The 12,636-nt window shown below is 27.2% G+C and overlaps 1 protein-coding gene across 1 annotated transcript; it reads left to right on the forward strand.

Annotated features, from left to right (window-relative positions):
• The first annotated feature begins 8,431 nt into the window (after positions 1-8,431).
• On the forward strand, positions 8,432-9,403 carry LOC125867697 (auxin-responsive protein SAUR50-like). Its single transcript, XM_049548264.1, has one exon. It carries the CDS (start codon positions 8,580-8,582, stop codon positions 9,081-9,083), a length of 504 nt encoding a protein of 167 aa, XP_049404221.1. The 5' UTR covers positions 8,432-8,579; the 3' UTR covers positions 9,084-9,403.
• The last annotated feature ends 3,233 nt before the right edge of the window (positions 9,404-12,636 follow it).

Raw genomic sequence — 12,636 nt, forward strand, 5'->3', positions numbered from 1 at the left:
TTATTACGTTCAATCTAATTATTATTTTTATATATAATGGATTACTCATAAAACATGTTGAATTATCATGTAGCCATTAAGTCATCTGCGGCCCCTTAAAGTTGTCTGCATAATTTACTTAGACATTTTAATTAGGACTAGTACCTATTGAATACCTCTACCCTCTCCAATTTGAACCATTTAGACACTTTTGCAGATGTGACACAAAAAGTGTAATTCACATCTTGGTAAGCGCGTGAAATCAATATTTTAACACTTTTCCTTTTCCTTTTTGATATTTTCTTTTTATTTCTCATTATTTTTTTAAAAAAATAACAATCTTTTTCTTCTTCCTCTCTTTTAAAACCACACACCTATTGCAACCACTTCTTCAATACAATCCATCACCATTTTTTTCCCCACAAATTTCCTTCTTTCTTTTTTTAAATCATCTTACTGTCACTTCCATAGAAAAAAGATGGAGATCACTAGTTCTTTATCAAATAAAATGGAGATTATTATCTATGTCTTCTTTGCTGGAAAAAATGGAGATCAGCCATATCTTCTTTTCCGGGAAAAATGGAAATTATTATTTAAATATTTTCTCTCTCCCTCTTCACCTCTTCACCTCTCCCCCACAAACCCTTCTCCCTCACAAATCGAACAGAAAAAATAAAAATTGAAATTAAAAAAAAAACAAATCTTTTAAGGAAACAATATCAATTTAAATGGAAATAAGAAAGAAGGCATAAAGAGAAATAAAAATAATAAATTCATACATAATATATGTTAAAACCTCTAATTTTCTAAATGGAGGTTAACAATTGTGGACAAGGTAGTTATGTTAGGGAAATAGAAGAAATGGAGAGGTTTGAGGTGGGTGGAGTGGGGGTGGGGTGTGGTTAGGGGTGTATAATTTTTATTTTTTTAGTTTAAAGTATTTTCTTTTAGGATTTTATTATATTCAAAATTCATTTATTTTAAATTAAAATGCCACGTGTCTTCATTTGATTTGTCATTTTGCCACCTCATATGTATGTGTATTACACGCACTTTCTCTTTAGACTAAGTGTCAGAAAAATGTTCAATAGATATTTAATTTTTAAGATTGGAGTGTCTAATAGGAAACAAGGTCTGTTAAGGTGTCTAAGTGAATTATACAGACAACTTTAAGGGCTCACAAATGACTTAAGCCTAGAATAAATGATATTGTGAGTGACCAAAATTAATGAGCAAAGTTGAGATATAACTAATTGGCCAAACTCATCTTTTATCTTGGTAATTTAGTGTCTAGACCTAGTTAGCTCTACACTTATATTAATTTGCATTAAAGGTAGTGAATATCTTTAAAGAGTGATAGCCCACCCTCAAAGTCTAGTACTGGACCATTCTATAAATGGTAAACCTTTTTCATATGATGGAAAAATTAACAACGTCTACCATTTTCAAAAGTTTGCCTCTCATTTATTACTATTGTTTTGCTTTAAAGGAAATATATTGCATTCATATAAAATGTGATGTGATGAGTCAACCGCGGATTTCTACATTACTGTAGTAAGATTTTGAAGAAGAGAAGTATGTTACACACATGGGCGGATTTATATACATGTCATGTCATGTGACACTAATTCGTCGAATTTTTTTACGGAATATACCTATTAAAATAACAAATTTAAAGGTAATATAATTAAAAGGAAATTGCTTGCAACAGAAAGCTCCTAGCTCAAGTGACAAAGGCACCGCAAGCACTGTGTAACGTCTCGAGTTCAATTCCGGGGTGTTTTTATTCACGTTTTTTTTTTCCCTTTTTATTTGCGTTTTTTTTGTGGTTTTTTTCACTTTTTTTTTACCTCTTAAATTTTTGTTTTAAATTCAAACTGTAGATCCCTTCATTAAAAACCTACCGATCCACTCTAATTTAACTACTCTTTTTTATTTTTAGAATTAAAATAAAACTCAAAATCTTTGAGTCCTTTATCAATTAGAATTATAGTTAAATAAAAATAGTATTGACCCGTTAAATCCTTGTATTTGTATATTTGTGACTTGTGAGTTTCTTTAATTTTCTTTCCGTTCTTGTTCATCAATCATCGTTATTCGGCATCTCGAATCTCCATATCATGTTAGTATTTTTTTGCTATTCTATTTTTTTATTATGTGTTTGAATTTTTATTTTTATTTGTTCATAATAATATTTTATTTTTTTCTATTTGCTTGTTACAATTAATTTAAGATTCATTAAATTGATTACAATTGTCCGCAATCCTCTATTACTCTATTATTTGAGTGGTTTAATTTAAAATTTTAAATTATTTTCTAATTTAAAGAGTTGACAATTTTTTTAATTTAATCAAAAATTATATTTTCAAGAAAAATATTTTTTCATAAAGTTCACTATTAATGGGGCCTCAAATTTTTGGAGGCCTAAACAAAATCTTCATTGATTTTATTCTTGAGTCATTCTTGTTCATTTAAGGGTGACATCGCTGAGAAAAAATTATGCGTACGCCATTGGTTACACAATTACACTTTTAGACAAATCTCAAACATATATAAGTATAAAACTTTTTAAGACATAGTATAAATTCAAATGGTATGTTGCTTTTTAGGCTTGATAACAGTATAAATTGTATATTTAAGTTTTATACTTAAAAAATATTCCTAAGGTTTATTGGGTTAAGACAAACAATACTTGTCATGGACTTGCGTCATGACATGTGATTCTTAGAATATGATTATCATTTATCAATATAAGAGTGCGACTATCACAATATACTTCTCTACGAATGGCAAATGAGTTGTTTGAGTAGATTAAGATGGGCAATGAGCTGAAGTAATAAATAGTTCATTGTCCAACCCTATACAAAATTGAGATGGGCTAAACTATGAGTCATAATCCACAATTAGACGAGTCATATAGATTTAGGCTAATTTTGTCACCCCTTTTTACTTATACATCTTATACATATCAACATGCTGAACATTGTTAATCATGTTATGGAAACATGTTTATAGGTTAAAATTGTTATTCTGAACCTATATTATCACAAACCTAAATTAATTCTCAAAGATATAATATGGTTGATTAGTATCCCTTTTTGGTGCTTGTGGTCCAATATATTTGCCCTAACTTGAAACCAATACTTTTAATAAACAAAAAAAAAAAGAAAAAAGTATCCACATTAACTTCTTCATACAAAGGTTTGGAAAAAAAAAACCACCACCAGCAGTAAATGCAACGTAAAATTTATTAGTATTTATTATTGTTAATCAAATCTTTAACGTAATTTGAAATATATAAATTTTCTATTAAAATATATAGTTAAAATAAAAAGAGCTCAACCCTTAAAATTCAAACGCATATCAGATATGGTGCAATAGATGAAGTTGATTGTGTCTTAATTAAAGATATCAAGTTTGAGTCTTGAGTATAAGAAATTCTTTGTAGAGAAGACTTTTCTTCCGAATAGAGCCCTACGCAACGTGAGGATTGAGCTGCCAAAAGAGATTATCCTCCTTTGGGCTGGAAGATAAGATTTATGCAGTCCATAGAAAAAGAAAAAGAAGAAAATACTTATATTCAAATTAATTGAGCTTCAATATTAATACTAAAAATCGAATAAAAATTAAAAAATAAATAAGGGAAAAAAGGATAAATATACCTCCGAACTATCGTAAATGGTATGCAGATACCCTCCGTCATACTTTTGAGACATTGGTGCCCCTGCCATTCAAAAACTAGAGCATATATGCCCTTCACTCTAACGGAAGACTAAATAGGGACATGTGGCGCAATCTTATCCGTCGATCCGATATTTAATAAATGTCGGATCGGTAGATAAGATTATGACATGTGTATGTCCGTTAATATAAAGGGTATATATGCTCTAGTGTTTGAACGACAGGGACATCATTGTCCCAAAAATATGACGAAGAATATCTGCATACCATTTACGATAATTCGAAGTATATTTATCCTTTTCCCAATAAATAATTCAAAACACATAAATTGAATAATATTTTAGCTATATTGGAGCTATCAGCCCTCTTGATATTGTGACCCATCACTTTCTTGTCTTTTCATAAAAATGGTGTTTTGACATAGACTACTTTAGTGGAAATCTATTCGTACTGTAAATACAACTTTAGGTGTACGATAAAGGACAAATGTAAATATCAAACTGCATATGCTCATGCACAACCTCAATTATTTCTTCCGTTTTAATGTGTATATGTCTGAATTCAATTTTATAATAAAATTTAAATAAACATATATAAAAGTATAGTACTAAAATAAAAATATGTGAAATATATTAAATATATCTTTAATTTTTAAATATATAATGTGAAAAGTTAGAATTTTTAAAAAAAATATTAGTAATATAAAAAATAATAATTAAAACAAGCGAATAACAAATTAATTATACACATATTTACAAGAGGAGGAAAAAAACTATTAATCCACTAATGAGAGAAACAGCTCTTGATTTGTTGTCATTTCTTTTTTTAATTAGATAAATAATCTGCTGTTAATCTCATTTTTAATCATGTGGCATGTGGACAAATTATTGTTATCTTCTATTTTTATAAATTTAAATTTATTTGGTCAACTCTGTATATACTACACTACTTTTAATGGAAGCATCTCCACGTTCATGGACCGTACATTACTGCAAATCATTTCCTAATTTGATTTTTAAAAATGTTTGTTCAAAAATATTTATTATTTTATCAGATTATACATTTTTTATTTTATTTTTAAAAATAAATAATACTCTATATTAATTACATTGAAAAAAGCTAAATATAAATTAATAAAAAAGTAAAAAAAATTTATAACTTTTTATGAGTATATAAAAAAGAACTTTGACAATTAATATGAAACAGAGTATTATTAGGGGTGTCCAAGAATTGAACCGAAAAAAATCTTATTGGGTTAACAAGATTTTAATGATTTTATAAAAATTATTGGGTTATCGAATCGACCAATAAATCGAACTGAATTTTTTTTATTGGGTTAACGAAATTTTAATGATTTTATATAAAAAATAAATTGGGTTACCGATTCGGTATCGGTGTTTAGTGTTGGGTCATTGGTAAACCGATAACTCATTAAGACGATAGTAATTTACTACTTTACTTTTCACTACAGTCTACACACTTTACACTACTTCTACTTCACATAAGAAATTCCATTTTATGTTTAGGTTGTAATATCTTATTGTAGCTTTCATACTACATCTACTCTTATTGATGCAATTTCTCATTATATTTCTTGTTTCACTATATCAAAGCATTTACAGCTAATTTGCTTGTTTCACGCCAAATTTTTAAAGAAGTGAGAAGTCATATATTTATTTTTTGAGAATTTTCTTAGTGAGTAAATCGAAAATCGAACCGTTAATAACCAAAAACAATAAACTGAAAATCAATAAAAAATATCTTATTGATTTAACGTATATAAAAATAAAAAATCAATAAATCAAATTGATAATGAATAATCGAATCCAACTATCCGATGCACACCTAACTATTACTCTTACTTAATCAACTTGACTTACTTCCACCAATTGAGTTAAATGCATTCACACTCTTCTTAAAAAACATTTTAAAAATGTTTTCTGTATCATAAATTACTATTCTAATATTAATAAAAGTAATATTAATTAAATACAAACTACTCCTCTACTCTACAAAGATAGAGTATATCTTGGGTACTTCGTAAATAAAATTGATTAATTAATTATAAACAATTTAAAGTACTAATTAAAAGATTAATTTTTAAAAAAACATGAGATCTGTTGTATGATTGTATACACGTGACGGGTTTTTCTAGGTAAAAAAGTTGGGAGGCGTGGAGGATGGGAACATGGAACCTGATTTTCAGTTTGGCTTTGACTAACCACTATTAACTGAATATCTCCCTCTTAAATACTTATTTCCGCAAGGAAGGATAGAATATACGTAAATTTTATCGATATGTACAGAGGTTGTTTTTGATAAATTCATAGCTTAAATTAAAAATATTTTAGAAAAAGACGTAATGAAAATATAAGAAACAATCGATAATGATAGAACACTACTAAAACAAAATAATACTACTATAAGTGAATTACACGAAATAACAAATATAAACAGAAAAGAAGAAACTACAAACGTAGTACTACGACTACTAGTAAGGACAAGAAGACAATGCACTAATATGGATGAACTTCTATCTACTAACCTTCTACCCTAGTTTGTATTCTTCATACTTTTCTATCTAAGGTCATATCTCGGTAAGCTATATTGAAGAGATGTGCATATCCGCATCCCATGTCTGGACTATCTCAATTTAAAATTAATTTTAAACTTTGATTGAAATTGCTATAATAATCTCAAACTTTGGGCAGAACCTATTACCCCATGTACTATTTGATAGTGTATTTTAAAGATATATATGTATCCACGTGGACATCATAAAAATTGCATCATTATAAATAGTAACTTGTCCAACTGGACACTTATATATCTTTAAAATACACTACTATTAAATAGTGTAGGGAGTAATATGTCATATCCAAAGTTTGAGATTATTACATCAATTTCGATCAAAGTTCGGATATATTTCAGATCTTTTTCCCTAATATTTATAACACATTGTATAAAATATATGTCAATACAAATACTTTATTTGAACAAACATTACTATATCTGATTAATCCATATATGATCTTCTAACTCCACCTTTATCATTAAGTAGTCAAAATTTTACTTTACTTTATGAGTCAATTTGATTAGTGTTTAAAGTAACCATTTATCAAGTTTTAATGTGCATTGAATCTGAAAATGTAGAGTAATTATAAAACTCAAAATGGCTCAATAATTTAGAGTCCAAAAACATCAAGCCAAAGTGTTTAAAGTCATCGAGTCAATGCGTGCTATATAATTAATTTACAACAAAGCAGTATTTGATAAATCTTCAAATAATTAATTCGTTGCCAATAGTAATAACTTGACGGGCTAACAATTCAGATTCAAAAATTAATAGAGCTCAATCTTTTATTATTAATTACCTTCGATCTATTTTTTTTAATCATGATTATAAAAATAATTAATTAAAATATATAGTACAATATACTATAACGATATATATGTCCGAGTCCCAAATATAGTATAGTGTCATTTAAAAGAAGAAGAAGATGAAATTAATTTTTTTTTTCTATTTTAACCGTTACTCGGATAAATATGAAGAAAATTAATATGGTGGAAAAAAATAGTAGTATTAAATTGCGATAATAAATTTATTCATGTAATTAAGATTGTTATAGCTCATGGATTTTTGTGGCCAATTTTCAAATGATTTTCTTTTTAAAATGTGTATAAATCAATTAAAAATGAAATTTAGTCGGAAGACCTTTTTACATTAATGATGAATGTAGAGTAAATCTATCTAACATATTATTTTAAAATTAATTAGTATCCTCTCTGATTTCCTAATAAAGGTACCGACTTATATTGAGTGAATCGTTGAGACTTTTTCATAATTTAAAATAAGTGAATTATTTATGGTTTTAAAAAAAATTAGGATTTTTTTTTCCATATTTACCATTCATTTAATGAGGTTATTAGTTTACATTACATAGAATGAGTTGGTATTAATAGAAAGAATAGCAACTAAAATAACCTTTAATTTTTGTCTTTGAATATTTTGAAATAAGTCAATCCAAATAGCATCTAAAAACATTTAACTTGAAATATTTTAACATTCTACAAAAAATTAACAAAATTCAAATTTCTAACACGGTAAAAAATTCTAATATTATCCAATTGTGTGTTCTAGTTTAACAAAAAAATTGAAAAAATTATATAAGAAGACAAATATGTATGTATTATTTTTTGTTTAGACGCACATATATCTGAAAATTTCAATCTGTTTTACATGCATTTCAATCCTGTATATCTGAGGTGCAAAATACATAAAGGATTTATATATACACAATTGAAAGTTTAACCAATTTTAACATGCATCTCACTCAAAATATCTAAACTTTTACCTTTACAAATCATACTAAACATCATGCCGATTTTTAACCTTCATAAAACCACACTTTCATATGTGAATATCTAACCTATTGCCCAAAGTAGTGTAAACTTGCCAACATATATATATATATATATATACACATACATTTTAGGCCCTTAATTTTTTCGAAACATAACTTTATATTTGACATCATAATATTACATAAATTAAAGATCAGTTCATTTGAAAGACAGATCATACCATAAAATAATTAAGTAATGCGAACTTTATTTAAGAGTAAGAGTAACTTTTACTAGTTGAACTGATAAATAATTAAAATAATTTATATTTTTTTCTTTTGCCAAAAAAAAAGGGATAATAATACTTAGATGAGGAATCACGAAATTATCTGTACATATTATTTTTTTCAGATATGAGATACCATACCCACTACCACTCCACGCCCGCTCTTCAAGTCTTTCTAACTGCCATTTTTCTCCTATAAAATCTCTTTAACAAATAACAATAAACCTCTCTCTTCACTTTCTCTCTCACATCACACATCCCGAGAAAAAGCTTAGAAGCAGCATCAACAATGGCCTCTATCAAAAAAGTTCACATGATTACCAAAATTGTTCGCCTTAAACAAGTCGTTAAGCGATGGAAGGACAACTCTCTTCGTCCTCGTTCCGTTCTCTCTTACTCCTCTTCCGATTCCGACGAACCAGCGCAACCTGATTTGAACTGCAACCGCCGCCGTACGCCGTCCGGTTCATTGGCGGTTTACGTAGGGGTTGATGAAAATGAGCGGCGCCGGTTTGTGATTCCGACTCGATTTCTGAATCTGCCTGTGTTCATTTCGTTACTTGATAAGGCGGAGGAGGAGTTCGGGTTTCAACCTACCGGAGGATTGGTTTTGCCCTGTGAGGTTGAGTTGTTCTTGGAGATTCTGAGTCTGCTTGAAATTGATGAACAGAGATTCGGTGTTTTAGGGTTAGATGAGATTTTGATGGTGATTTCTGATTCGGGTTTAGATCAGTCTTGTAAAGAAGCTGCTTCACATGGATTTACTCCTCTGCTTCAGAAGGCTAGGGTTTAACCCGACCCGACCCGACCCGGTATTCGAGGAGGAAGATTTAGGTTTTAGGGTTTTATTTTTTACCTTTGGCCTAACCAACCTTGTGGAGATTTGTAGGATTTTTTTTTGTTTGTTATTTTTCAACCATTTGTGAACCCAGAAATTTGGTTTTATGAAGGTTTGCTGGGTTACAAATAGATGTTGGTGAATTTTTCTTTCCTTTTTTACCCCTTACACTATTAGGGGTGACAAGCTGATGATGATTATTGTTTTTGTTCTTATTATTACTATGATGATGATGGAAAATAGCTTGAAAATTTATGAAATATTCTAGTAATTGACTTTGCAAATTCGAAAATTGTTAATACTTGTTATTTGTTGGCTTTATTTTGTTTCAATTATTGTACTATTTTATGTTCTTGTTTGTTATGTTATTTTTTTATTATCATACTATTTTGTAATCTTATTTGCGTTCTTTCGAAAATAGTGTCTTATGGTGAGATTGAGATTTCACTCGCGGGTTGATAATCAATTGTTATGAAAATAACATATTACTGAGTTATTTTAATCACAAATGAAATGATGCTCAAAGTAGTTACATAATTATGTTAAATCAGTTAATGAAATTTTCCTAGGATAAAATAATCACTTTTATGAATTATTTATTTATGTAGTATAGTACTTATTTATTATAACTAATCATTTTTGCTCTTGGTTTTTCTTTTATCTTTAATTATATTATGCATTAAAGAATTAAAAAGGGAAAAGAGTACCAAATAAAAAAGTTTATCAAACTTTCATTATGATTTTAAATGATGCTCCTTTCAAAAAAGTAAATTAATGAAAAAGTTAATAGAAAGAATATAAAGGTAGAGTTTGATCTGTACTACAGTACTTCATACTTGATACCTCTTGTTTGCTTGATAAAAATATAAAGTGCTCATAAATTGCTCATTAGAAGGAAAAAATTATAACGATTATGGATTATAGTAGAATTTCCAAAAAGCTAATATTTTCTTTCCTAAAAATGCTCCTAATATATCAAAAAAATTCATAATTACCAAAAAATATTCACATTTCATTCAATTGTTTTAAGTTTAATTCTAGTTTTGAACAATCCAATTAGTTATTATCCCCTCCGTCCATATTGACTTGTTTATATTTGACTTGACACATTTTATAAACAAGTAATTTTACTAGTATTTTTAAAAAAAATACAATAATTAATTTAAAACTACAAGAGTAAAATACTTAACAATAAGAATAAAAAAAAATTATCTTTCAATTTTTTAAACTAAACACGAAATATCTATTTTGAATATAATAGAAAAATAAAAATAGACAAGAAAAGAATAGTAGTAAATTACTCTAAGAAAAGGATCAATGTTTACTTAAAGTCACCTGTTCTATCTAACCGCCCCTATTTAAGACGATAAGTACATGCAAAGTTATATTTAGAATAACATTAGCATAATTAATATACCTCCGTCCATTTTTAATTGTTATGGTTTTCTTTCGTAGAGTTAAACGATAATAATTTTGATTAATATTTTACGATATATTTTTTCACCATATTGATATGCAAAAAAATTAGAATTTATAGTACTTTTCGTATAGTTATTGAATATCTGAATTTTTTGTTTAAAATATCAAATTAATGTAATTCAATTTAACTTTAAAAATTAGTCAAATTGATTTTCAAAAAAAGCTTAAAAGTGGAGTACTTATCAATATTACTTCCTTGTCCTTTTAAGAGTACTTTGCAATTTTCTTGGCAAAATAGAGTAAAAGTTATATATAGACAAAACTGACAGGTGATGCCAAACAGCACTTGAAAGTAAAAAGTAAAAATAAAAAAAGTAGATATTTATGTTTTCTTGTACCAAAAAGTCACCACATGCATTGCTTTTTTTCAGTTGAAATTTCTAATATAGGCTCAACTATTTTATTTTATCAGATTCCATGAGGTTTTGTCTGGTAATAAATATCCATTTCTTGGAAATACTTTTCTGTACTTTACTTTTGCTTTATTTCTGCCATGGATTTAGAATGTACCAATTTGTAAAACAACTTCACGCCTAATTATCTTCCCTTCTTTTGTTCAAGACAACTTTATGATACAAATCAGAACAGTACAAACCAAATTTGTAAAATGGTGCTGTTGATGAGATTCTTTTTAATTTGGGAGCATAAAATCGGTGAGATGGATTATGTTTTAATACCATATAAATATATGACATTTGTGCCTAATGCAACACCAAAAGAAAGAGGAGGATTGTTCAAGCCTTATAAGAAAATCACTCATCTCATCAACCACTGATATGAAGCTTATTCATTTTTAATATCGACTTTAATAATTGAAAAGAATCTTAATAGAAAACACTTCCTTCTTAAATAAAACTTCATGTGACATGAACTCAAATTAATTGGAGCCTCTATACAGATACCAAACATCTGACCAAAAAAAAAAATAAAAAAAAATACTCAGCATAGTAAGCAAGCTTCTTTATAAAGAAGAGAAATATGAAGTGATCAGTATTCAATTTTATGTTTGAGGTTCCATTTTACTTTGATAATATTGGCATAAGCTCTATGTATAATTTATGATTCTCAGATTCTATTTATGAGATTATTTCGTATGTTTGTTGTTGTTATTAGTTGTTACTAAAAGAAGGTTGTTAGCTGTTCAATTTTTGTTGTTCCATTTAATTTAATTAATTAATGATATCATGATTTTGCTTTAATCTATTTTGTTTGTTTAAAATAGCTGTAAATCCACAAAGCATGATGAGGCATGCTTGTTGGAGGAATCTTACATGTAATTATGCTAGTAGGGAAGTAGTGCTCCTCAAATATATACTAGTATATATTTAGTTTTTTAAAAAAATTATGTTGTTAATAGAAACAAATTTATAATTTAAAGTTTATTGATTTTTATAATAATTTTAAATTATTTTATAACGATAATTAAATTCACAATTTAGTATTTCTGTGAAATTGAATACAATGTTATATGTAAATAATTTGATTCAAAAATACTCATATGCGTTAATATCTTAGCTCAAAAATACTTCTATTATTACTTTTGAGTTAACAAAATTCTCTTTTCCTAATAAATATATATTTTTTATTTTTTTAAAACACAATCTTCTTCTAATAAGATATAAATTTATCTATCATGATATAATCAGAGCATTATAATTTTATTTTAAATCAAACAACTCCAAATAGGCGATAGCACAATATTAAATATGATAGCAACAAAAATACATAAAAAGAAGTTACGAGTAATATTTAATCGAAATTCGTGGATTTGAAAATATAAAATTTGGATTCATTAATTTATGAAATGATAACAAAAAATAATTACACAATAATCTGTATATGATCATAATTTTCTACTCTTAACATTTCTTTTAAACTTTAGTCTTGTTATAGAAAATTCTTTTCTCAAACATCTACTGAAAACAATTCTTTACCACTATATAAATAGAAATAAAATCACTCCATACACTATGTTGTGAAAATATATTAAACATGTTATTTTTATGTTATAATTATATGTCCTAACTTA

The sequence above is a fragment of the Solanum stenotomum genome, chromosome 6 (genome assembly GCF_019186545.1).
Source record: "Solanum stenotomum isolate F172 chromosome 6, ASM1918654v1, whole genome shotgun sequence".
NCBI classification, from domain to species: domain Eukaryota; kingdom Viridiplantae; phylum Streptophyta; class Magnoliopsida; order Solanales; family Solanaceae; genus Solanum; species Solanum stenotomum.

Excerpts from the sequence above, each read along its gene's own strand:
- LOC125867697 (XM_049548264.1), top strand. The coding sequence starts at position 8,580 with ATGGCCTCTATCAAAAAAGTTCACATGATTACCAAAATTGTTCGCCTT.